General features: G+C 43.6%; 5 protein-coding genes across 6 annotated transcripts in view; 3 read left to right on the forward strand and 2 right to left on the reverse strand.

Moving 5' to 3' along the window:
* The window catches only part of LOC6048965 (NADPH--cytochrome P450 reductase), a 32,119-nt gene extending 23,200 nt beyond the window's left edge, over positions 1-8,919 (forward strand). Inside the window, exons 3-9 of one of the 2 annotated variants that reach the window (XM_038258404.1) lie at positions 5,204-5,426; positions 5,500-5,692; positions 5,754-5,903; positions 6,471-6,595; positions 6,730-7,822; positions 7,883-8,040; positions 8,103-8,919. In XM_038258404.1, coding sequence (XP_038114332.1) covers positions 5,251-5,426; positions 5,500-5,692; positions 5,754-5,903; positions 6,471-6,595; positions 6,730-7,822; positions 7,883-8,040; positions 8,103-8,247 — 2,040 coding nt within the window. In that variant the 5' untranslated portion in view covers positions 5,204-5,250 and the 3' untranslated portion in view covers positions 8,248-8,919. Of the gene's footprint in view, positions 1-5,203; positions 5,427-5,499; positions 5,693-5,753; positions 5,904-6,076; positions 6,387-6,470; positions 6,596-6,729; positions 7,823-7,882; positions 8,041-8,102 lie in introns of those variants that run through there. The other variant, XM_038258466.1, reaches the window with a different exon arrangement.
* A 3,708-nt stretch (positions 8,920-12,627) lies between these two features.
* On the forward strand, positions 12,628-13,401 carry LOC6048967. Its single transcript, XM_001865768.2, has 2 exons — positions 12,628-12,990; positions 13,047-13,401. The coding sequence occupies exons 1-2, from the start codon at positions 12,707-12,709 to the stop codon at positions 13,369-13,371; spliced, it is 609 nt and encodes a 202-aa protein (XP_001865803.2). The 5' UTR covers positions 12,628-12,706; the 3' UTR covers positions 13,372-13,401.
* Positions 13,402-13,653: 252 nt separating this feature from the next.
* On the reverse strand, positions 13,654-15,534 carry LOC6048968. Its single transcript, XM_001865769.2, has one exon. The coding sequence runs from the start codon at positions 15,532-15,534 to the stop codon at positions 13,654-13,656; it is 1,881 nt and encodes a 626-aa protein (XP_001865804.2).
* Positions 15,535-17,795: 2,261 nt separating this feature from the next.
* Positions 17,796-19,629, reverse strand: LOC6048969. Its single transcript, XM_001865770.2, has 2 exons — positions 18,320-19,629; positions 17,796-18,258 (listed from the first exon to the last, which is right to left on the reverse strand). The coding sequence occupies exons 1-2, from the start codon at positions 19,438-19,440 to the stop codon at positions 17,796-17,798; spliced, it is 1,584 nt and encodes a 527-aa protein (XP_001865805.2). The 5' UTR covers positions 19,441-19,629.
* Positions 19,630-20,852: 1,223 nt separating this feature from the next.
* LOC119770541 lies at positions 20,853-26,249 on the forward strand. Its single transcript, XM_038265592.1, has 3 exons — positions 20,853-20,982; positions 24,396-25,713; positions 25,769-26,249. The coding sequence occupies exons 1-3, from the start codon at positions 20,853-20,855 to the stop codon at positions 26,247-26,249; spliced, it is 1,929 nt and encodes a 642-aa protein (XP_038121520.1).
* Positions 26,250-26,725: the final 476 nt, after the last annotated feature.

Consider the following 26,725-nt stretch of genomic DNA (forward strand, 5'->3'; position numbering starts at 1 on the left):
TTTCCATGTCAGACCAGCAGTATATAAATGAAAAGAGCTCCGATTTGGATCAAATTTGGTGTGAGAGATCTTTGGCTAAAATAATTTAACATGTATTTTTCATTTGACGACTAGGGCGATAATTTAATTGAAAACTACGTTAACTTTTCAAAAAGTGACTCATGCAAAGTAGAGACCCAAAATAGGGAAACTGGTCTAAATTTTCTAAATCGATATGGCAACGTATGTGTTGAGCTTGGCAACACTGATAAGTTTTGCTAGGCGTAAAGGCAAATGCTCGCTTGGATACGTCAAATTCGTGTCTGTTTGGGTACGTTAAATTCACTTCGGCTGGTCTCCCTATTTAGGATCTCTAATGCATAGCCTATGAACAGTAGGATGGCTCGAGATGGTCGACTTTTCAGAACACGTTTTATTCGGTTGCTTTTAGGCCTCCAAACAACTTCTCAAAATTTGGCAGCGATTGATGGCGTCCACAATTTGCGCATTGCATTTCAAATTAGTACATTTTTTTATCATTTTTATTTTTTACTAAGGGTTTCAAACAAACACAATAGCTTTAAAATTGAGAAAATTCTCTAAAACTTTCCCGAATAAAAGTATTGTGCTATCTAGCTCCTGTCAAAAGAGACAGCGTGCTAAAAACAGGTCTATAACGTGATTTATGAACACAAAACACGTTTTAGACCAGTTTTAAGCCTTTTTGACAGGGGCAAGATAGGACAATAATTTCTTTGAGAAAATTTTAGGGAATTTTAATGCTATTGTGTTGGTTTTAAAACTTTAGTGGAAAATAAAAATGATAAAAATCAAAATGTAAAAAAGAGAGTTTTTCCATACTAACTCCCATACAAAATTGATTTTTTATTTTCATATAACGACGGGCCAGTCTAATGTACGGTTCATAGCACTATTTTTAAAGTAAGCGTCGAAATGGATTTTGTACTCATAACTTTAAAAAACGATCAATTGAGTTAAACTTTAACTTATGATATTATTGTTCACAACGATAAAGCCTATTTTTCTGAGTGGAATGACTCTTTGAACGACCGCAAAGGATTTAAAATGGATTTTTAATTCAATTTTTAAAAGTTAACTTCACGGCCCTTCTTGACAGAAAAGGTCCTACTTGACAGCTCGTTCCAAGGGGACCATAGTGGATCCATCGAAAAAATGTTGTCCTGTCAATATTTTTTTTTTTGAATTAAAATGAAAATAAGTAGTAAGAAATGGTTTTTAATCGTGTTTTTTACCGTAAAAATTGATATAGGGCTTTAGTACCCAATTCCGAAGATTTGAAGATACTTAAATGAGCGTAACAAAAATCTTGGTACAAAAAACTCTGGTTGATGTGTACCGTTAGGCCTTAAATATTTATTTTATTTATTTTCATCATATCACCCAGAGAAGCAACATTTTTGATCCTCTCTTTACCATCAAATTGGTTGTTATTGTTGGAAATCAAGCCGCATCATTGTCAGCCACGTGCGTTCACAATTACCGGCAGTGTTGTCTAGTGATTGCAAATATTGCAAGTATTCATCCAGTCGCCACTTAACCACTGCCATACGGTCCGAGAGTAGTTTGTTTTCGCTTTCGCGATGTGATATCGACTCTAAAGTGGGAATTTATTTGCTATTATAGCTGATGTCACTTTTACTAGTAGTTTGAAATTCTCCTTGGTGTAGAATATATTCAAAATTGCTGACCTTCGAGCCAGGATTTGTTTGCGAAGCGCCTTTTTTGGCACAATCTCATTGATGAAGTTCTCTGATTTGAACTCCTGCGCGATATCTTATCGGTTAGAGATTACACTTTGTGTTTGCGCTCACAAAAGTCGACGTTTAAGGAAGCAGTCCGTGTGGAATGAGAGTCATTTTCGCACTCCTGGGCTCTTGTGATAAGATAACAGTGGTCACCGTGATGTGCAGGAAAGGAGCCCGCGACGATGCCCAAATACAGACCGAGATTGAAAACAATGCGTCACCTGACTTGAGGAAACTCGTTTCAGGTTGTGAAAGTGGATCATGACGTCGAATTTGCTTGGTCATTTGCCAACCCCTAATTGGGAGCAACTGATAAGACATATGTTCTGAAGGTTGATTATCAAAAACGACGCCGAGTTCAAAGAACTCGTCGGCCATTATGGCGCGCGTGTTGACAGCTAATGCGCGCCCTTTTTTTATAGCTACCGCCATAATGGCTGCCCTCCGGAATTCCCGGAATAAAAACGATACCTGTGTCGTGTGTAGCAAACTGTTTACCAAAGCTCCGTACCGATGACCTCTTTGGCTGTATTGGTGAACCGTGGTGGCGTAGCGCCACCGTTGTAGTCGTGTTCTACAAAGTCGTCGTTTGCAAATTTGTTTTTGCAATCTCACGCGCATGTTCAACTCAAGCGGCACGACTCACGAGTTCGGAACTGGCCAGGCAGTCGTGTTCCAGCGTTCGGCGAGATATGAAGTGAAGTGAGCTCTCTGGTCGAGTCTGGCCAAGTGATCAACGGAGAAAGATCCAAAAATCGGTGAACCGTGCTCTGAACACACAGCTACAGATACTGGAGAGGGTGCGTGTACTTGACCTTCCACGGGTTAATAATCATAAATTCAGCAGTGTTGTGTGTGAATGATCGTGTATTGCGTCATGAAGAGCTGGCTGATTGAGGGTCTCGGTCGAGGTCTTTTTGTGTGAAAGTGGTGTGCGTGAAATGGAATCCCAGAAGTGATAAATATAATTGTGGAAGTTGTGAATTGACCTCTTCTGGCTATGATGTTATGCACGACGATCAATTGCTCAAGTGATCTTAAAATAACTGAATGATGGTATTAACTTAGCAAAATATCAGTGGGTGTCTTGTCTGCATACATACATCTGGATGACCTTCGTTCGCAATTGTATTTTGGCTTGTTTGTTTTGGAATGCCGCGGAAGGCGTGACTACTTGATGCCGCCGTATAACTTTGTATCCAGATATAAAGCCAAATTCGTGCGTCAAACAAACAGCTTGGCAAAGAAAAGATTAAAAATAGTGGCTCGATTTGTGGTATTAGTGATTTACTACACAAACTACATTTTTTTATAAATGAGCTCGCCGAGTCTCACTCGGCTCATTGTCATCTGGAACATAAAACAGTATGGCCATGATCAGTATTGGATTGTTACACGAAACCTTGGCCTAGAAGAGTGTCATGGTGGAACAGGAAGAATTTTTCAATTTCAATTCGGTTTTATTTGTGAATAATCAGTCAAATTACAATTTGTAAATATTTTATACCTGACAGAGTAAGAAAAAGTTCTCAAAAAACATACACAATTGCTAATTATACGGGATAGGAATAGAGAAACCTTACAACTAGATCACAACAAAATTTAATCAATTATAGATGTGCTTGATCATCAGCTTCCCAAGGGCCAGGAAATGCTCCTCGGCAGGGTAAAGAAATCTTCTCCGGTGACTTCATGCTGGGCCGCATTGCCACTACCGGCAGCAACCACGCGAACGACCGACCCTCCTGGAGGGAACGCTGAGTTGTCCGCTGGAACCGTACGCTGTCCAGCTACAGGAACGGCTGCGCTCGTATTTCGCTGCTGCTTTCTGCTTCCTTTTTTTTCCTGATCCTCGTGGTAGGTTTTCCGCGCGCTGCATCCACGGTAGTTGCTGGTATGGTTTCCTCCACAGTTGGCGCACTTGATGTGCGCCTTGGTTTGCGCTGCCTTGTCCCCCAAGTCCTCCTTGCATTCACCGAACTTCACACAGCGGGGCTTAAGGTTGCAGTTCCGCAGGCCGTGGCCGAATTTCTGGCAGTGGTGGCATTGTGCTGCGTCCGTCGGGTTGTTGGAGTAAAACTGCCAGTTAACCCAAAAACCGTCCAGTGCCGTAGTCCATCGCAAGTCTTGGATCTGTGCCGCGGTCGAAGTACAACAGGTACAGAGTGTGCATACCCGTAACCGATGACTTGCGCGAGAGCACTTTTACCTCCCGCGGCTTTATTCCGGCTTCCTAAAGGTGTTTCTTCAGGTCAGAAACTGGCAGTCTTGATAACCCTGCAAGACGACCTTAACTGGGGGTTTCTTGGGGTTGAATTTGTAGAAGTTTAAGTTGCTACGCTTCAATTTTTCAAACACTAGGTCGAACTGACGACTTACCGATTTCCAGACAGGTCTTCCAGCAACTCGTCAACACCGTCCGCCAACGTGTCCAAAATTGGAAGGGGTCTTCGTTCCGTTGGAGAATTATTCTTTTTTGGCGTCGAAACTTTTTTCCGTGCACGCCCATCTTCGTCGTCGACGTCGGTAGTGCTACCGTCGGTTTATTTTTGTTGTTGCCTTCTTCGTCGCTCAGCATCTGGAACTCGTTCCTGATGGGGATGTTGGCGGATGTTGATGTGCCAGTGGTTGTGGCACCAGAAGTACCTGAACGGGTTCGCACTGGTGAACTCGGAACATATCCGAGATGTAGACACTTTTTGTCGATTCCATTTGCGCTCACGCTCCCCTGCGCGATGGCGATCGACACGGCGTTGGTTTGTTTACCTTTTGCGCACGGCCGATAGACGAACTTCGTGGGTTTTTTTTTGAGGCCGCACTCGAACTGCCAACGGCCAACGGCCGGCCTTTGGCATGCTGCAGGAGCAAACTCGCGGATAATCACGAGCGATTACGGCGAAAAAAATCTAAAAACTGTTAGAGCACTGTACTGCTGCTTACTCTAGTGCGTACACGGAGGTGGATATTATTGTTTACAGCGATAAAGTTTATTTTTCTGAGAACAATGACCCTTTGTACGACCACAAAGAGTTTAAAATGGATTTTTAAATCAATTTTGAAAAATTAACCTCGCGGTCCTTCTTGACAGAAAAGCTCCTACTTGACAGCCCGTTCCAAGGGGACCATAGTTGATCCATCAAAAAAATGTTGTCTTGTCAAAAAAAATGTTTGCATTAAAATGAAAAGTAGTGATCAGAAATGGTTTTTAATCGTGTTTTTTACCGTTGTACATAAAAATTGACATAGGGCTTTAGTACCCAATTGTGAAACGTATTGCGAAATTCTCACTTGGATATGTCACAGTGAAATTCACACGATTCTAAATCGCTCGATTTCTAAATTTGCAACGCTGAAAACTTCTCTCCCTTATCAGACTGAAGTTCCGATTCGCCCATGTTGACGGTACATATTTCTAACAAACTCTTTCTTCCTTCCAGACCCTTCCAAACCACGTCGTCGTGATCCACCACCCGCCCTCTAAGTCATGGACGCACAGACAGAGCCGGAAGTGCCCCCGGTGGCGGCGGCAACCGAGGAGCCCTTCCTGGGCCCGCTAGACATTGTCCTGCTGCTGGTGCTGGTGGCCGGTGCAGCATGGTACCTGCTCAAGAACAAGAAGAAGGAAGCCCAGACTAGTCAGTTCAAGTCGTACTCGATACAGTAAGTTGCGCGTTAAATCTGGACTCATGTCGAACAAATGTGACCCTAATTTCGAATCATTCTAAAAAAACAGGCCCACCGCCGTCAACACGATGACCATGGCGGAGAACTCCTTCATCAAGAAGCTGAAGTCGTCCGGCCGACGGCTGGTCGTGTTCTACGGCTCGCAGACCGGAACGGCCGAGGAGTTTGCCGGGCGGCTGGCGAAGGAGGGCCTGCGCTACCAGATGAAGGGTATGGTGGCCGACCCGGAGGAGTGCGACATGGTAGGGTTTGAACGATTGCAGGTTGGTTTTGTGGGCGCTCATTATGGACTCATTTTCACAGGAAGAGCTGCTGACGCTCAAGGACATCGACAAGTCGCTGGCGGTGTTCTGCTTGGCCACGTACGGCGAGGGTGATCCCACCGACAACTGCATGGAGTTCTACGAGTGGATCCAGAACAACGACGTGGACTTTACCGGGTTGAACTACGCGGTGAGTGTGGGAAAGTGGTCTATGGGTGGGGGTGTAACTGGGGCTGAACCTTTTTGTATGCGATCTCACCAATACAACCAAACCAGTTTGACGTTTCGTAATGATATTTATTTCCATTCGTCGACGTCTCTCTCTTCAGTCTGTTTCGTCACTCTGAGTTAGAACAACGTGTTGCTCGCTTCAAGAGGAAAATAACATTAATTTCGTTTAATTCCGATTGAAAATGAGGTGATCTCGTAGAATTGTCACAAGCAATCATCCTCAGCTATGATTGCGCACTATTTGAGGCCAAAGTTGCGTTTATTCGTTTCGGTAGAGCGGAAATGCAGTAGTTTTGTAGTTCCGGTCAGTTCCTTGGTGAAAGGGGATGACCGGACGGGTGGGAAGCAATCGGCGGTTCGGAACACGGTTCGATGGTTGTTGAACATCCGCCAGGATCCAAAGGGTAGTGGCCGGTTTCGGCGAAAATGGGGATTGATTGAGGTACAAGGTTTCCCCGGGTTATATAATCTCGGCGGGGATTATTGAACTTGAACTGTTACTGACTAGACCTTTTTTGCTTTGTAGGTCTTTGGGCTTGGCAACAAAACGTACGAGCACTACAACAAGGTTGGAATCTATGTCGACAAACGGCTGGAGGAGTTGGGAGCAAGTCGTGTCTTCGAGCTGGGACTTGGAGATGACGACGCGAAGTAAGTATGAACAGCTGATGTTTGGGGGTACTTGATTTTCACGTCTGTGTTAGGGTATTGGGAGTTCCGTGATCTTCTGAATGGAAGAATCTGTTTATAGAAAAGAACTTGAAGAAAGCATGTTTTCCCAACAGCATTGAGGATGACTTCATCACGTGGAAGGACAAGTTCTGGCCAGCAGTGTGCGACCATTTTGGAATCGAAAGTACCGGCGACGAGGTGTTGACGCGTCAGTACCGTCTGCTTGAGCAGCCGGAGACCTCGCCGGAACGTCTGTACACCGGTGAGGTGGCCCGCCTGCACTCGCTCCAGACGCAGCGCCCGCCGTTCGATGCCAAGAATCCGTTCATGGCTCCGATCAAGATTAACCGCGAGCTGCACAAGTCCGGTGGCCGTTCGTGCATGCACATCGAGTTCGATATCGAGGGATCGAAGATGCGCTACGAAGCTGGTGATCATCTGGCGATGTACCCGGTGAACGATTCGGACTTGGTGACCCGATTGGGCAAGCTGTGCAATGCCGACCTGGATACGATCTTCTCGCTGATCAACACCGATACGGACAGTAGCAAGAAACATCCGTTCCCTTGCCCAACGACGTACAAAACGGCGCTGACGCACTACCTGGAGATCACCGCGCTGCCGAGAACTCACATCCTGAAGGAGTTGGCCGAATACTGCAGCGACGAAAAGGACAAGGAGTTCCTGCGGTTCATGTCTTCCACGGCACCCGAAGGCAAGGCCAAGTACCAGGAATGGGTTCAGGACAGCAGCCGTAACATTGTGCACGTACTGGAAGACGTCCCGTCCTGCCATCCACCGATTGACCACATCTGCGAGCTGCTTCCGAGACTGCAGCCCCGCTACTACTCGATCTCTTCGTCTTCCAAGCTGTACCCTACCACGGTGCACGTCACGGCCGTTCTGGTCAAGTACGTCACCAAGACCGGACGTACCAACAACGGCGTCGCTACGACATTCCTGGCCCAGAAGAAGGTTAACGGAGAATCGCTGCCGCGGGTGCCGATCTTCATCCGCAAGAGCCAGTTCCGGTTACCGGCGAAAACGGAAACCCCGGTCATCATGGTCGGCCCGGGAACCGGGTTGGCTCCCTTCCGAGGCTTTATCCAGGAGCGAGATTTCAACAAGCAGGAAGGCAAGGAAATCGGCCAGACCGTCATGTACTTTGGCTGTCGCAAACGGTCCGAGGATTACATCTACGAAGAGGTAGTAGAAGCAGCTTGACCGGTTTTGAATTCATTCTAATGACATTTCCCCTTTTTCCAGGAACTCGAAGACTACGTCAAGCGCGGCGTAATCAGCCTGAGGACAGCCTTCTCGCGTGACCAGCCGCAAAAGGTGTACGTTACGCATCTGCTAGAGGAAGACATGGACCTGATCTGGGAAGTGATAGGAGTCAACAAGGGTCACTTCTACATTTGCGGGTACGTACGCCGTTCAAACCGAAACCTCCAATCCTCCCGCTTACCTATCTCTCTTCCTTCAGTGACGCCAAGAACATGGCCACCGACGTGCGGAACATTCTGCTCAAGGTGCTGCAATCCAAGGGCAACATGAGCGAGAGTGAAGCGACGCAGTACGTCAAGAAGATGGAAGCCCAGAAGCGGTACTCGGCCGACGTGTGGAGTTAATCCGGTCGTCCGCCTCGGTCGTTTCCCCGCTAATCGTAGTTCAAAGTACCAACCAAACGTGCGCGGTCGCGCGATCGCGTGTTCCCATTTTCCCCCGCTCCCATCGCTGTCATCCGCTTTTTCTCCGATGTTCTGTCGCCTGGAATACACGTGTCAAAAGGCGTCGCAGCCGATGCCGATGGTCAAGGTTGCATGCGGTACCAAATCTATCGGCTGCGACGCGATTTTATTACTTTGTGTTAAATTGTGGGGTTTCCTGTGTTTATTCTTTTTTTTAAATTTTATATTCTCTAAAGCAATGCAACAACTCACTCTTCTTAAGCAAGTGCCCGGAAGTTTTGCAAAATTAAGATTCACCACATTAAGGGGAAGTTATGAAAAAATGGGTTCATCTGTTATAGTGATACGTATAAACAATAGTTTAATACAGCTTTGTTACAACATAACAAGTAAACCAGACAAAAAGCAACACACACAAAAATTATGATGCGAATGTTTTTTTTAATTATTTTTTCATATACTATTGAATAGTGCTGGATGTTTCGTTGAGATAAGGATAAGGCAAAACAATAAACAAGCGAGGCGAATAATAATAAAAATTGTTCATAATGTAGGATCAAGAATGATGCAATACACTATTTTGGAGATATATTTGATGGTAGCAGTAACAAATGGTGAGCTGTTTTTATTTTGGCTTGGTTGGTGATGACGATCCTTGAAATGGGGAAGCGGGAAATTGCAATGAAACGTACCTACGGGTAACACGGCAATGTAGACCTGGCCGCGTAGATTTTTTTTTTTCATTTTGCTTACGATTTTGACTAGCTTCTAATGTCCATTTGTTATTCATGAGTATGGTGCATTTGCATTATATTGATGAACACAATTCACGATTTCGGGAATCGACTTTCGTCTGTGTATGGCCTTGCAAAAACATAATTCCGCATAACTTATTTTCTTTAAGCATTTGATGTTGGCAATATTTTGAAAAAAAATCCGAAGAGAGTTCATAAGGCTTTCTAGTCAGAGATTTACCAATACATTCAAAGAATGTTTACATTACAGCTGGACGTTTGTTTGCATCAGGTTTCCTATCTCTTTCTAGCAAAAGTTTTCTGTCAGGCGACTTCTAGCTGGTTTTTTTGACTAGCCGCCCGATGTGTCAGAAAACATACTTCACAGGGCAGTGACAGTTCGAGCTCGATCAATGTTTGCATCAGGACACTGTGACGAGAAGTTCGTCATTTTTGGGTTAAATTATATTTTTTTTTTTTTTTCACTGGGCCTAGAAAGCCTTATAGGGCCTTATAAAAAAAGTTTAGATTTAGAGTGCAGTTTTATAAGCGCTGTAAATCAATCAAACTTGATTCCCTTGTGGCTCACCAATCAGTGCGGTACTTAAAAGTGCAAAAATGCCTCACGGCAAGAAAAAGAAGCGGTCCTCACCAGCAGGATCGGTAGATTTGAAGAAGCTAAAGAATGTCGATGCGCTACCTGCAAAGCCAGGCAGTTTGAGCAAGGACTCTCAAAATTCGTCTGGAAACCAGTTCGCTATCCTCCCTGTGGACGTGGAGGGAGGGAAGAATTTGAACGACGGGAAAAGGTTCCACCCATTTTTGTGAGAACATCGTCATCGGAATCGGTGCGAAAGTGGCTGACCGGGTTTATTAAATCTGGTGCTTTACGAGCTTCCATGCGCTTGTGTGCTGATGGACTCAAAATTCTGGTACCTAGCAGAAAGGATAACAACTACGTTCGGGATTTCTTGAACAACACAAAGAATAAATACTACAGCCATGGCGATCTAGGTAAACGCCCCATGAAGCTCAAAACTCTTAAGTTGAACGTGATCGAAATGTTCAAGATGACGAGACACAACAAGGACATCAAGTATCGTGATCAACTGTACCTGGTTCATCGCGAGGAAGGATCGACAACGCCGTCTGAGCTGAAAGCAGTTCGGACAATGTTCAACATCATCGTGACATGAGAACGTTATCGTCCAGTGTACCGTGAAGTAACTCAATGTTCAAACCGCTTGCAGTTTGGACATGGTGGGAGGAACTGTTTCATCAAGAGTCGTTGTGCAACCTACGCAGGTGAGCACAAAATTCAAGCTTGCAACACAATCAATGAGAACATCGAAGCCAAATGCTTCAATTGCGGTGGCAACCATTCTACCAAGAATCGGAGCTGCCCAAAACGTGCTGAGTTTGTAAAAATTCGGCAGCAAGCGACGACGAGGCACCCACCAAATCGTCGCAAAACACCACCAGCATACACGGACGTGGATTTTCCTGCTTTGGCGTCACCTGCGAGAGCGGGATCTGTTCGAGTGGTTCCAAATCTGCAGCCATTGCCGTTGAATCAGCGGCAAAGAGTTGCAGAGAATACAACACCTCCAGGCTTCAGTCAGCAACCGAGGGAAAACCAACCAACATCAACGGGTGAAGGCAGTAGTGACCTGTTTTCACCACAAGAACTTTTGAACATTTTCATCGAGATCACAACAACACTGCGTGGTTGCAAAACTCGCCAGGAATAAGTGAGAACGCTTGGAGGATTTATCTTAAAATACAGTTCGTAGTTGACTCGTTCTAATGATTTTTAATATTTAAATGATTTTGTTTAGTTTTAAGTTAGGATTAGTTGTTAACGTGATTTTTTCCTTTTTTTTTATCCAAATGTATTCAGTGCAGAAATGTAAAACCATTTTTCGATTTCGAAATGAATGTGAACAGTTAATAATAAAATAAAAAGCACAAAAAAGATGAAGAGCACTAAGCACTTGTAAATTAAAAGAAATGTAATTATTATAAGAAAGTTCAATAAAGACATGCACTCAAACCCCGATGGTTTGACACCAACTGTTGTCAAACGAACGGGATCACTTTTTAGTTTGACAACCCTTTTACACGGAGTTCACGTACACTATCAAACGTTTGTTTTGATAGTGTGCGTGAGCGCCGTGTAAAAAGTGGCAGTTCGTCACTTTTTGGTTTGACTTTGACCAACCAACGGGGTACAAACTAAAAAAGTGACGAACGAAAAAGTTACCAACCACCGGGGTTGAGTGTATTTAATTAAAAAAAAAAAAAACAATCAATCTCTGTACAAAAAACAAAACCTTTGCACAAAATCTATATAATCATTTATAATCATTGAGCATAAATTTGTTTAAAAGACTTTAAAAGATATTGATTAACGTTTATTTTGATTAGATTTTCTTGAACGTACAAGCCATCATTGTTCAGCTCCGCTCACACTCCGCAAAACATGAAGACATGACTTATGGTACGTTCGTTTGATGGCTAGTGCCACACTGAGTGCCGCACTCAAAGCTGTCAAAGTGTTTGTTTGAAGAAACTCGCGCTAGTTCCGCACGAGTTTCGCCGCCATCTTGGAACTGAAACTCTAGTGCCGCACTCGATATTGTGGTTTTTGAAATAAATCGAAATAACAGCGCGAGTGTTTTTCATCTCGCGAAGCAATTTTCTGTTGTTTCTTTTCTGAGTGTACCTCAAATGTCACACGCGAAACCAAAACAAAATTTCGCCGCGGCACCAAACTGAAATGTCGCCAGTTGAGCTGCGACAAGACTCGCGCCGCGTCTTACACGGAGCATGGAATCGATCACGAAAATCTACCGGAAATCGTTCTGTGAGCGTGGATTCGATCTTCCGGATGGACCATTTCATGATGTCTAGCTTGGAGAGTACAATTACGGCGCTTTTGATTTTCAAATTGGTGGCTGGGTCTTCCCATTTTAACGCTATAGAGCTTATTCAATCGACACCCGCAACATCCCGCATCGGCAAAACTCTCCCGGTGAGAGGACACAACGGACCGGATTGAGGTCCCTCGACAATGAGGCCACTTATTTTGTTTTATTCAGACGGTAATCGATCCGTAATCAGCAACTTAACCAAGACTTTTCCTTTTTCGTCTTTTCCTGGAGCTGAAACTGACTGAACTTAATAAATTACCCCAAATGAAACAGTTCTAGTGGTAGTAGAACTAAAAACCAAGACTTTAAACAATAATTTAATCTAAAGCATTCCATTTCCTTGGCAGACCAGAAAAGATCAGCCACGTTTTTCTCATCATCCAAAGCCGTCAAAACAAAAAAAGCAAACACACTGATTCAAAATCACTTAAACATGCTTGACAGATATTTCGCGACAGAAAATCGTCGCGAGAGTTAAACTTGCTCAATTCGGTTTAGTGCCGCGGCGATAATATTTTTTCAGTTTCATGCGAGTTCCAAGCGCACTGACAAATGACGTTCGATTGAACCAAAACTGACACCGACGAGTGCGGCACTCAGTGCCGCACCGGCTCTTCAAACGAACGTACCATTAGTCTGTGCCGCATGCATGTTAGCAAAACAAAACAAAAACAGTCCACAAGCTTTACAGTCCACAACAAAATTATAATTTAAATACCTTATTTTCGCAAAATGCCTCAACTAGAAGATGAGGCCACTCAGGAAAAAATCGCTCAGGAGAAGCTCAAGCGCTTCTGCGACTCACTCCGGACGCTGTACCGCCAGATCAAACAGCTGATCGGCCCGGAGCGCGCCAACGTGGACAAGACCCTGGCAAAGGCGGCTCGGTACGAGCAGTTGGTAAAGTCGGATGTCGGCGGCAGCGGAAGCGTCTATCCGGCTGAACTGATTGAGGACGTCAAGGCGGAGTGCCTTCACGAGATCAACGCGAGGTTGATCGGAACGGGTCAAGTGGTGTAATTTTGCGGAAACCTGGGAAGCTTCTGAAGGATTAATGTTTTTTTTTTTGTAGAAATGAGCTGATTGAGCAAAACTTGACCGTTTTGTCAAACTACCAGGAGTTGGAAGGGACATCCCGAAGCTTAAACTGGCAACGAAGTGGTATTATTCTTCTGGGAACCGAACATCAGAAGCCGCTTGAGTTTTACTTGCGGGAGGGATTTCGGATTGTTCATCAAATGAATCTGCTGGTGACAAGGTACAAGCACACCTTCATAGTCGTTGAAGTGCAGCAAGCTGACTCCATTCAACGATTTCGGGATTGCTTGAAGCTGCCGGATGAGCTGGACCTGTGTTTGCAGGAGTTTGTTTCATTCACTGTATTTATGCTGAAATAGAATACAAATGTTTACAAAACTGTTGACTAACGTGCCGCTGTAAGCAAAGTTGATGCCCATCAATTTCCCAATTATGAAAAACAACCAGTGCAAGCTGTTGTTACAAAGCACGCTGCTTTTACAATTTCGACATTCACGGGTGCCAGTAACTAATGCAATGACTTGAAGTCAATTTAAACCTTCCTTATCTGTTTAGAACATCAAAAGCATTAGTGATGGCATGCGACTGCATTGTGCGGGTCACGTCTCTCTTAATCGATGTCTACCATGCATCACACGCAGTTACTCAATGCGTTCAAAGACCATTCTGAGCCAGTGAAATCTCGTGGAAGCAAGTTCCAGTGCGAATATCCCTGCGGATAGCGCGAGTAACCAAACCAAGGCTTGATAACAGCCCGCGAGATGTTCGTTTGTCAGTACTTTCGGCGAGTGCTGGTGGTTAGGGGCTTTCTGGGTCCGCTTGGTCCTCTTGTAGAACCGATATCCCACGTACTGGTGCATCCAATAGCCGAGCAGTCCGGACACCTTGATGTTTTCGATTTGAAGATTCACCGGATGCGTCAGGCAGTTCCGCTTGGGGAAGTACAGGCAGATCGGTTGCTGAAGAAGAACATCATCCGCCAGGTGGACAACTCCTTCCCGGAAGTACCTCTCGTTGTACCACGCGATATAGTCGTGCGTTGCGAGCACTGCGGCGTTCAGCCGACCACGTTTGAGATTGTGAAAGATTTCAGCAGGTGGATTGTCTTCGAGGGGTTGGGTTCGCCTCAGAACTTGAGGGTACGCGGTGAGAAACGCCTTGAACGTGTCCGAGATGAGATACGGGATTCCCTCGGACTCCAGATGTTCGATTGAGCTGATGTGGCTGAAGGTTTTGTTCTGCTGGAGGAACTCGTAGAGAGATCCGGTGTAGAGCGAACGCATTACGAACGAGTAGTACATCCACATAAACAACAGGGTTCTGGCGAAGTTCCTAGCTGGCGTACGAACCAGGGCTCCGCCAAAGAACGAATTGAGCATGTTTATCAACGGGCTCCCGGTTCTTCTACCGTAGGTAAAGTTCCGTATACTGTTTGGATAGAATCGTAGCACGACGATGCAAAGACAGCCAAGTAGAAGGTACAGAGCAATCATAAGCCAAGTAATCAAGGTAAAGGGCCGGAACAGTTTCTCGAAGGCCGTGTATGGACGTCCGGGAGGGACGGCAAGCATAAGACTCACAACGTGGTAAGTAACAGACGGCTCCATCAGAGCAACGCGTTCTTCTCTCACTGAATATCCACCGACGGACAGGTTGACCTCCAAATTTACGATCATTTTGAACGCACCGGACAAAGCTGTGTTGTTCTCTATGACTCCCCATTGCGGGTTACCTTCCGGAACCACCAATTCCACGGAGAAGTTGAACTTGCGCGCAATCGTATCGATCAAAAAACCCTCATATCCAATTAAACGAAGTTCCCCAGAGCATGAATTCCTCGCTATCATGGTAAATGGTGGGTAGTCGAAGCTAGCTATCCTCATAGGACATCCGTACAGATTTGCCAACTTGTTTGGAAACAGGTTTATATTGTCCCAACCACTATCCCAACGATCCACCAGCACAGGTTCAGTGTACTCGCAGTGATCAGCGCTATATGGAAAGTACGAGTACATCAGAATCTCGCCGTACTGCTTCGTTATCACGAGCACGTTGACAATGTTGTTGGACCAAAGCGTTGAGAACATGGAATGCAGAGTCACCTTCTCGACGCGATCCGCGCTAGTCATCACGAACAGGAACCGTCCGCCGAACTCGTTCCGATCTGGATCGATCTGTTTAATCACCGTTTGGAACGCCAAGTATCCGTCGATGAGCAGAAGATTGTAGAAGCAAGGTCGTTGAGACAGGCCCGATGTTGTGGGGAACATGAAGGCAATCGAGGTTGACGTTTGGGCCATCACCCGGTCGAGGATATCCGAATGAAGTTGTTCCAGGTCGAATCCGGTTCGGGCCGATCGAAGAATAATCACGGCGGAATGATTTGATACAAAGTATTCGCTCAAAACCGACTCAACAGCTTCCTCGAGGTCATCCTGCGGAAAGGCTAGATCTTTCAAACGCTGCGGAACGCTTGAGTCGAGGAACGCTGCCAGATACAGAATAACCGTTAGAGAACTCATACTTAGATTGCTGGACTTCGTCAAACCTTTTATAGTTTTCCGGACTCACGAAAAACAACAAGTAACTGCTTTCAGTGTCAAAGAACTGTTGAATCATGAAACACATTATTTATTGAAAAACTAACTTAATCCAGCTTTGTGCTGGATGCCTTCCTCACTCCTAACCAAAAATGAATTACATAAAAGAAATCGTTTTAATCTGAATAATTAACTTAATGAAAACCTTTTATGAAAACACCTTAGTTTTATCACGCTTGGCCATTAGAAAGATAAGATCCTAACTGAAACAGGACAGTGGTCAAAACTTGAAACAGGGTTGTCAGATATTCAATTGTTACACTCGTTTGGAAGGTCTTTAGATTACCTATCCATTGATCCGGTCAGAGTTTTCATACAGATACGTGAGTTCCAGCGTCAAGTACATAATAAATATCACTTAAGCTTTTAGTCGTTTTTGGCCATGTATCTGAATCCGAATATTCAAAAACAAATTTTTTATACATATCTTTTGAACAACTTTGCAGGCCAAGGATTGATACCTAAGAGCATGCAATGGCACTGACCTTGTTGTGTGCTCTTCGGTTGACGTCCACGTAAGGAACATCCTGGAAGGAGCGTAACTAACTACATCCGTAGTTCTGTTAGATCATCCGAATTATCTTGATCAGGACAGTATAGCTCTGGTTCCTTGCAAGTGTCCTATTTTCTTACCTCCACGTTGGCTTGGTTTTCATGATGACCTAGCTGGTGGCCTGTGGAAACGGATCGTAAACCTTTGACCAACCGCGGGTCAGAGTCGAGACGGCTAAAAGAAAGGGGCGCGACAATGTGGGAAAGGGAAGTAATTTGTGATTGTAGACGGTATTGTTTTGATTCGCAGTATGTTGAGTCAACTGCTGTGGATGTACCTGAAACATCGCACAACGGGGTTTCTCTTCTCTTCATTCTCAGCTACCACCTATCTCCTATTTTTATTTTGCTCTTCTGAATTCCAATTCTTCTTTGATTCTTCTATTTAATATCCAACATTTGATTTTAATTTTACTAACTTTTGATTCTCTCATCTCTCAAAGCTTTTCCACTCTTTTCTATCAATTAATACTGCCGTAACAAACTTTGTTTTGTTTTTTCCTTAAAATATACTTTTCCTTAATGTACTAGTAATATCAAGTCTATTTATCATTCGCCTAATCTTTTGATTTTGTTGCGAATTTATTTATGTGAATAATTCTTTATCTGTCCTATAAATTATCATTAGTATAATCTAAGCTTGTTTTGTATCTCTATTTATTAACTATTGTCTAATTTTACATCTAATACATCTAGCTTCTCATTTTTATTCTTCAAAAAACGCTCATCATTCTCTTACTATTGATTCTTGATTTATATAAAATAAATTCTCTTTTACTGTCTATTGTTTTCAATCTTCACTCTTTTTTTCAAACAAGTGAGACTTGAGCCGTTACTCAATTTATGGAATGGTTAAAGGATTAACACAAATATTACTATTGTATTTTTGAAAAACTTTTATAACATGCTTAGGACCAAAAATTGTAACAAAACACCGCGACAAAAGAAACAGCAACAGATAAACAGATTCAACAATAGGGAAGATTTCAGGAGAAAACAATACACAGTAAATAACAATAAGTTTTTGAATTCAAACTAAAAATAAAACAGTTTTTGCTTTAATGAAAGTTGATAGGCACACTATAAATGGTTAGGCGCTTATACTTACATCAAACCCTACGTAATGTACCACCCCCGGCCGAGTTAAAATGCGTAACCGGAAAAGAAGGTGTGCATGCCTGGCACGAACACTCAAAGCGTGTTCTAGCGTGCTGCTCGTACTGACTCAGAGCAAGGGTGAGATGTAGGTGTAAGGGCAGTGCGTGTTCGTCGGGAACCTGGTGCATAAGATCGGTCAAGGCCCGTTCTTACACTGAAAATTGCGAATTGCGAATTGCGAATTGCGAATATCTTTTGAACAACTTTCGAACCTTCAACAAATTCGTATGGGATGGGATGGGACGTATGGGATCCTAAACCAAGTCGAATGCAGCTGGTTTGACCAAAATCGGTGCAGCCAGTGCTGAAAAAGCTGAGTAACAAATTGGGCACATACGTACACACAGAGATTTGATTAGTTTTAGATTCTGAGTCGATAACTATCCGTGAAGGTCAAAGTTTCTAGAAAAAAGTGAATTTTCCGAGCAGGTGAGAAAGGTAAAACGATGCTACATATGTAACTTTTACCAACTCTAAAGCCACTTCTGCCAGCTTAAACGCTTAACCGAAGCCAACTCCCCCAAAAACACAAGAATACTAACTATCATCATAACCCCGCACAGCTCAAACGTCCCCACCAGATGGCCAAGGCTAAGCGGTTTCGGTCCAGCTGATCCATCGATCTGTTCCGTAAAGTCGTAGTCACCGTAACGTTGTACCCAGTAGTCCATCAGCCCGGCCGCCAGAAACCTCCGAATCTGCCGATTAAACTGCCGCGTCAACGTTGACTTTTTCGGGTAGTAGATGGTGATCGTAAACACAGCGATACTTTCCTTGGCAATGCGCACGAAACCGCCGGGACGTCTACGGTACTGACGATTGTGGTACGCCACGTGATCGAGGCCGCTCATCATTACGTCCGGACTGTCCTGGTGTTGTGTCATCCACATCAAACGGGCCGCTAGGTTGTCCTTCACCGGTGGTAAGAATCTTAGTCTACAAGTTCAAGAGTAGTCTGAAAGCTAGTATAGGGTGAGCTAAAAAAAACCTTACATACCTTTTCGTTCGTTCCGGAAACGCTTCATAGTAGCGGGCACCAACGTCAATCACGTGGTAGAGGGCATCAGTTGCGTCGACATCGTTCAGTGTTCGTGACGGTGGTCGTGTCAAGCTAAGCTGTAGATACTTGAAGCTGGAACCCTGGTACAATGTTCTCATAATGAATGTGTGCAGAATCCATAGACACAGTAAAGTTCGGGCGAACGTTCCACTTGGAACTACGTGCAAAACCATCCCGAAGAAACTTAAGTACAGGTTGACGACAGCTGATCCAACGCCTCGACCAAAGACGAAGTATTTTACCTGATGACTCATCCGGTGCACGACAGCTATCGTAATCAGAGCAACGACTAGAATCGAAGCAAGGGCCATCCATACTACCAATCGAAACGGACGAAAAAGCTTCTCAAACGAAGTATACGGGCGACCGGGAGGTACCGAAATGACCAAAGCCGTCGTGTAATGCACATCTCCCGGCTTCAGAATCTCGTTTCGTGCCGTGGATACTCCAAGACAAGCTATCCCAAAGTCGACCTCCTCCTCCTGGATCATCTTTATCAACCCAGTACTATTCTTCTTGAATGCGTATCCCCATTGGGCGTTCCCCGGCGGGACAAGCACGGTAACCTTGAAGTTCAGCTTTTGTCGTAACGCTTTCAGCAAGTCACCCTCGAATCCTCCCAGAACCATCTCCTGACTCGGAAGATATTCCAGAAAGGTGTACGGTCTAGTCTCGAAAGCACCTACCTTTAAGCCACATCCGTGCAACGTTGAAGTCTTGTCCGGATAAAAGTCATCGATCCAGTGCTCGTCCGGCAGCATAATGAGATTTACAGCAAAACAACTCCCAGGAGCAAACGGAACGTACGTCCACAGCTCGACCTCGCCCTCAAACACTCCAACAAAGACTACGTTGACAATTTGCTGTTTCAGCAGATCTTTGAAAATCTGCAGGAGCTCTGCCCGCTTCGGATTGCCACTATGCACGAGTAGGTACCGGCCAGAGTAGTCGTAACTGTCGACGTCCAGTGCATGGTACAAGCTTCCGAAGGCCTCGTAGCTGTCAACGAGCCAAACGTGGTGCGTCCACGGTCTACGCAGTGGATTTCGAAGGGACATTGAAGCGGATGGCGATCTTCCGTCCAAAGCGCATATTATGGAGTTCAGCAGGTCGTCTTGCTTGATTCGCGAGTTCTTACCGGAAACGAAGGCCTGGGACAGCAGTGCTGGAGCAAACGGGTCTTGGTAGTTTTTGAGCAAAATACCAGCTACGGCATCAGCAAGATCCGTGCCTTGAGCTTCCAGTGAAGAAATTGTTAGCACAAATATGAACAGTAAAAGATGCATTGCGGAACTGAATATGACGCGGCAAAAATAGTTCTAATAAGTCCAGTTTCGCTATAGAATTTCTAATTACTATTTCACAGAACAAAAGAAAACCATCTAGAGCTTTATTGCTTAGTTTCTTGCGATCAAGGAAGTAATTTCCTAACCAGCTACAAAGGCTGTGAAACCGGAACAAGCTGTTTATATCGAAGTTTTTGTTATTTAATTAGCTTTAGGTGACTTTCAACTAAATCTGGTAATTTGTCATGATAGAAGAATAATATTCTTTTATTGATTTTTCATTTACTGAAATTTCAGTCAACGATTCAGTAACTTAGATTTTACTGAATTCTCAGTTAACTGATATTTGTCACTGACTGAAACTTCAGTAAATTGGTTGCCAATACAAGGGAAATTTCAGCAAAAGATGCGTCAAATTTTGCTGAAAATTCAGTAATTCACTTGTGGCAGTTTCACACTCAAAATAATCCACACGTTGATGCTACCTGAAAAATCACGTAATCCCAATTTTCCCCTCCATAGATCCGTTTTACGTGACACACGTAAAAATAATGTGAAAGTGTACTGGCAAAAAAATATTTCACGTTGATATTACGTGAAAAACCTTATAGTTTTTTTCCACTAGGTTTTTTCATGTAGCTTCTATGTGTTTTGGAATGTAACTTCGACGAAACTTCTTTTACTCGAGTGCGCCAAATTTCTACGTGATTTTATTAGTATGAAAATTGGTGGCGAACGGTGAAGATCAGCAGCCGAACTTGTGCTCGTCAAATTGTAACAGATGGCAAGTTAAATTAAGTTGAACATTATTTTATTTTTAACTAACGATTATTTCTTTCCTATCCCACGGCCACCGGAATTCTGGCCGGTTCTAGGCGGTGACCCACAAATCTCGTCGAAGGCAATCAGAAAAGGCACAACCTGGCAGTTTCCTTGACGCCGATTTCATGCATCGGAATGACAATAACGGTCCGTGCCACTGTGGTTCTTGACGCCACCGGAAATGAAATAGCCAACAAGTGGGTCATTCCTGTATATGTCCCGAAGGAGTGAAGGTGTCCGCTTTCGTTCCGATCTTTTACGTCGGTGCAGCTATCCATCAGCCCTGACCAGCCTGTTGTCTGCGTCGAATATGTTCCAATACACAACCTCCCTAAGTCTCTGACTGGTTCCGCCGTGCGGCCATGCAGACCAACAGGCTCGACTACAAGAACGATTCCGCCGAGCATGAGCAGTATTTTATCGTGGTGCCTGGAGATATACCTATCGTGGCGATCCGCGGCGAGGAGACCAGGATCAAGCACATCGGGAGGAGTGATGACCTGGGGGAAGAACACGTCGAGCGACCTTGGGTGGTCTAGCCGTACGTGTTTCATCTGAATGTTTCCCGCATGAGGCACCACATTATGTTTTAATTTATGCTGCAGGACTTGAAGGCGAGATTGTTCTTAAGATGCTAATTAATGAATAAATAAAATAGTTTTCTGCAAAACAAAATCTTTTTTATAACTTTTTTTGAGAATAAAAAAGCTTCCAGCACCATAACATTCAACTAAAAAGTTCATATAAAGTTTACTAAAACAAATAAGTAAATCTCATCGATTGAATCACTTAGCTTTTACGTGTGAAACACATAGAATCAACGTGAAATAACCTGGTCAATCAAATCCCATTTCTACTAGGGCCCCCTCGTAGAAGTTACGTGAAAACTGTAGTGGAAAAAAACCACATAGCTTTTCACGTAACTTCAACGTTAATATTTTTTTGAGTGCATGGATCATTTCGTCGCCGTCGTGCTAACTTGTCGTACGTGCATTTCGGGCCAAATTGAGTTAAGAACGCCATTTTGTGCAGCTCACAATGCCTCATCTTTTGACCTTCACAGATCCCCAAAATTCGATTTCAGGTAAAACAGGTTTTTCCTACTTTCCTACTTGATACAGCATTTGACGTATTAAGCACAGGGTAAACAAAGTCTAACTTTTTTTTTACAAAAATGTTTTATTTCATTATTTTTTAAAACAAATTTACTACTTCAATACTTATAACTAACGTGAAATTTTCCAAGGATTCCGAATATTACAAAATTGAGACCAAAAAGTGCCTACAGGGCAAAAACTTACGTTGTAAAATGTTTGTTATAGAAAAATTGAAAAAAAGTTAATACCGTATGCTTGTTGCACAGACTGTGCTTATAGTCCATGAAATTCCCTAACTTTTGACCTAAATGAGTGTGGGTGTTGAAGGCTGTTGCAAAAAGATATTAAGGTTTCAAAAAAATCTATTTTTTACAGTAATATGCAAAAGCTGGGTGATGAACTGGGTGATGAATAGAGAGAATGCGTAACGTGATTTTCGAATGGTCCCACTTTGTTTACATCCACAAAGTAGGAGGCTGTTCTAGCACAAGCATGACTTTTTCTTACTGGAAAATGAGCTGTTTTCTACACCCAAAACTGGCAGCGCTAGTCCGAGAGAATGATGGTCTCGAGTCGAGAGAATAGTGGTACCATTCACGGACGCAGAGAACACAGCTCGAGATGGGCGATAGAACTATTCTCTCGAGATTCATTTGCAAAAAAAAGTTCATCCGTCAAACAAAAAACCAAAAGTGTCGACAACGGAATCGAACCAGAGACCTTTGATAAACCAATCCAATGACTTAGCAGCCTCGGCCACCACAGCTTGGTGACCAAGGAGAAGTCAGAAGTCGATGTATGACACTTGTTGGAGATTTATTGATTCAACTAACGAATGAACTCATTTGTTATGATGGTGTGAGTTGGTACCATTATTCTATCGATTTTGGCACTGAGCCCTCAATAAATTTTGAGAGAACGATTATCTCGACTCTAAATTTTGGGTGTATAATCAGTAGCTTGTGTCTTTCTAATATTTTACATATTTTGCTGGAAAATAGTGTGTATTTTCAAATATCGATCGGTTAGAAGAGGTTTCTCTTTTTTACGGGTGACGAAGAACTGCGGCGAGAGTGTCATTCTGCGATGTTGCAGATAAATTCCCTGGTTGATTTTTTAATCCTGCAGCTCTTTCTGGTCCAGCCAAAAAACATCGCTAATTCTAGCGAAACTGATCCAACAAACAGAGAAGATTTTCAGTATACCAGGTTTTCAAACGGAATCAAGCAATAAAGACAACTTTTGGATGGATAAAACCGCATTGAATCCATTAATAACTTCCATTCATAATTATAAAAAATGACGATCTCGCCTGTAACTTTCTTAAGATTTCTTGACTTAAACTCCAGGTCCTCAAAAGCCACACATTTTTTCATTCTTCCAAAAAAAAAAAAAACAATTTTTTATGATCGATAACAATACTCTCTACTTTTGGCGAACAGTAAATTGGTTCCACTTTGACAGTTCCAAATTGAGGCCGTTTTGCGAACCACTATTCCGCACCCAGTGCAAAATCTATGAGAAAAAGTCAAACCAATCCTGGATGTCTATAGCACAAACCTTTTGAATGCATCTAAGAGAGTTGGAATTGATGAAGTTTTACGGAAATGCGAGATATTTTTATGTTTTTTGGACCTCAAACTTCCGTTTTACCTCACTTCCATTTGTCGTAGAGGGCTCATAGAGGGCATGAGTTCATCTCATGTATAGACAAACACACGCTGAAAGTTTCATCCAAATCGGAGCATCTCGATACGACCTGTTACACATTGGTGAAAAACTCGCTCTTAAGATGTTTCCAAATGTCGACGGTAACATTTCAAAAGGCATCATTTACATTTTGGCACTTTCTGGGTTATTGCATATTCTGAAAGTACTCCTAATAAGCTACCTCTCCACCAAAATTAGCAAAAGTTAATTCAGTAAAGTCTGTTTAATCATGATTTTAAATAAAGTAACATAAACAAAATCTCTGCCATCAGCAGTCCCTGTTTATATAGCCCTGTCAACCTGTCAAATAAAAGACTACATGAACCTCGTGACGAAAAAAGCATAATGAAAAAAGCGCCATGTACATTCGGCGAGGAAAAACGAATCATAACAAAGCGTCCCCCTCAATGACAGCAGGGTGATATATACGATGGTGATATCAAAAGAAGTTATGTTTGTTTTTCTTAAATAAAATTACAGAAATAATGTTTAATTGAACTTGGATGATCAAGTATCAATAAAAGCAACGTTTTTCATCGTTTGTTATCATTAGAACATCTTTTTTTGCTTTTATATTAAAATGGGAATTGAAAATGGATGCTCAACATTTAAATGCGTTTTTTTTTTAGTTTGTACATGATGCTTTTTGACCTTTTAAATAATGTTGGTTGGAACCGTTGGAACGTGTTCAGGGAGCCCAAATATATCGTAATTGTGGCGAAACTGAAGCATTACGCTTAAAAGAGATTCCAGAATTACATCTAACATCGAATAGTTTACAACGTAGGAAAAAGTTGTCAGCAGCAAATGGATTTAATTTATATAGCTCGTCACGTACTAATTACGAAATCGTGTGAACATTTCTAGCATCTGCTTAGTTACTCTTCAATCATTTTGTTAGATATCGTTAACACGAAGATCATCACTCGCCGTTTTATGGGGACATCCGTGAGTTGATAAGATCTTTTTTGAATAATGTCAAAAGGTTACGAATTTGACATATAACATGGTCTTCAGTATAACTCAGCCATCCATAATTAACCATCGAAATGTGGCTGACGTTAATTTTCATCTCATCCTCCCTCGCTGCATCGACAGTACCCGAGATTCCACTACCAAATGATCCGCTGAAATCACTCTCCAGCTCTGTAGCCGCCGTCCTGCTGGAAGCATTCCAGGATCCCTTCGGTTCGGTGCATGTTGCACAAAGTTTCACCTGTAAGCGATCACTCGAAGTACACTTGGAGCTTCTGGATAACGTGATTGTCCGACTAGGGGGATCGATCGTGCTAAGGTTGGGATCGGCACCCGGTGAAGTTCCGCGCAAACCATGGCTGCTGAACGTGTTCCTGGTTGATAGCTATGAAGCGTTTGTCGAGCAGTATGGCAAGTTGAGCGTGGACAAGTATGACTACTCCGGAAGATACCTGGTGGTCTTCAGTAAAGAGCTTGATGAAGGAGTGATACGGAAAATCTTCAAGGACTTGTGGAAGTTACAGATCATCAACGTGGTTGCGATGGGTTTCCTGGGTCAGGAAGTTAAGCTGTGGACGTACTTTGCATTTTCAAACAGGGCCTGCCGTATGGTTCACCTGCAAAATGTGTACAGAATTGCTGTAGATGAGTTGTACCCGGACAAGACGAGAGAGTTTCATGGTTGTCTGTTTAAGGTTGCTGCTTTTGAAACGCCACCTTATACTATAATGCGCAGAACCAAGAAACGCCTGAAAATGGGTGGCTTTGAGGGTGATATTATGGATGTACTTGAGAGCAAGCTAAACTTTAAGTCGCTGATCTATGAGCCTCCAAATAAAGAGCAGTGGGGTTATCCGTTGGAAACCAATAGTACTGGTATGATGGGATTGATTCAGAGAGAAGAGGTAGATTTTGGTATTTCCTGCTTGGGTATCTCTGTTGCGCGATCGGCTATTTTGAAGGCAGGCATTGCCCATCACACGACGATGATGGTCATTGCAGTACCCAAAGGTCGTCCATATACTCCGATCGAGAAACTAATTCGGCCATTCGGTGCTGATGTTTGGCTGTTCATTGGAGTGGTATTGCTGGTTGCATTTCTCTCAATTGGGATCATTGAGTTTAGAACTAAAACTGTTCGTGAGTTTGTCTACGGACGAGGTATTGCGACACCGCGTCTGAACCTTATTGGGACTTTCTTTGGACTTGGGTTACCACGACTTCCTGCTAGAAATTTCGCCAGAACATTGCTCTATATGTGGATCTTTTTCTGCTTCATACTGAGAACCTTATATCAGAGTGCAATGTTCCAACATCTTCAGCAAAATGAGAATCTTCCTCCTTCGAAGACACTGAGCGAGATCGACGAAACCAACGCGTTATTCTACGTAGTTGTGAGTGGCGAACGTTACTACGAAGCGTTTCCAAACCGCTTGCGAAGGTATTTCGCAGGATCGCATTGAAATTAAAACAGTTTCAAGTACTTTCTCTTGCAGAGTCCGTCACCTTCCGCAGGAGCCCAACAACATCATCCGTCGGCTGAAGTGGATGGAGCGCCATCCAGAATCGCGCGACGTGGTACAGGGTACGCTGGATCATATGGCGCACCACAATCAGCAGTTCCGGAGGCGGGGCCTGAAACCGGTCCCGATCTGCCGTGAGCCTTTGACGACATTCTCGATAGCGATCTACTACCCGAGAAAGTCGATGCTAACAGGGCAATTTGATCATCAGTTGCTGCAGATACAAGCTGCCGGGTTGACCAACTACTGGATCAAACAGTACGGCGACTACGAGTTCTCTGGGAGATCGGAAGGGAGTGCTGAGCCGAGGCAGATGAGTAACGAACATTTGATGGTGGTTTATGAGCTGTACGGATTGTTGATTGTTTTGAGTGGGACTATTTTTGTGATGGAATTGATTTCTGACAGGATTGTTGGGTTGAAAAGAATGCTGGAGGAAATCGTTGGACATTGATACGCCAGCAGCGTGAATGCAAAAGCAGTGCGCGTAATTGTTTATTCATAAAACCCAATAAAAATAGAAAGACTGGCATAGCAAAAAATTGATTCCGTTTTCATGTTCATAATTAGAGCCATTAGAGCCATTTCTATTGTCTTCCAGGTCATATCCATCCGTTGGTAATACAACAAAAAGCCAAACGACTTGCAGCCGTTGAGCTAATAACAATGCTCTTTCAAATATTTCTTTGCTTGGTCACAGTGCTGCCAATCGAAACCCTCTTTGACCTTGACTTCAATGACTCCAATTTTCCATTCGCCGTTTCCATCATCCTAAGCCGCCACTTCGCCCACTCTCACGAAGCCGTTCTAGTTAACCGGGAGTTCAACAGTACCGAAAGTGGTCAGCTTCAGTTGGACTTACTAAATGAGGTGCTTCGGCGCGTCGATGGAAAACTGGTTGTTCAGCTGGTGCACGAGAATCGCGTTGTA

Source organism: Culex quinquefasciatus, chromosome 1 (genome assembly GCF_015732765.1).
Source record: "Culex quinquefasciatus strain JHB chromosome 1, VPISU_Cqui_1.0_pri_paternal, whole genome shotgun sequence".
Lineage (NCBI taxonomy): Eukaryota > Metazoa > Arthropoda > Insecta > Diptera > Culicidae > Culex > Culex quinquefasciatus.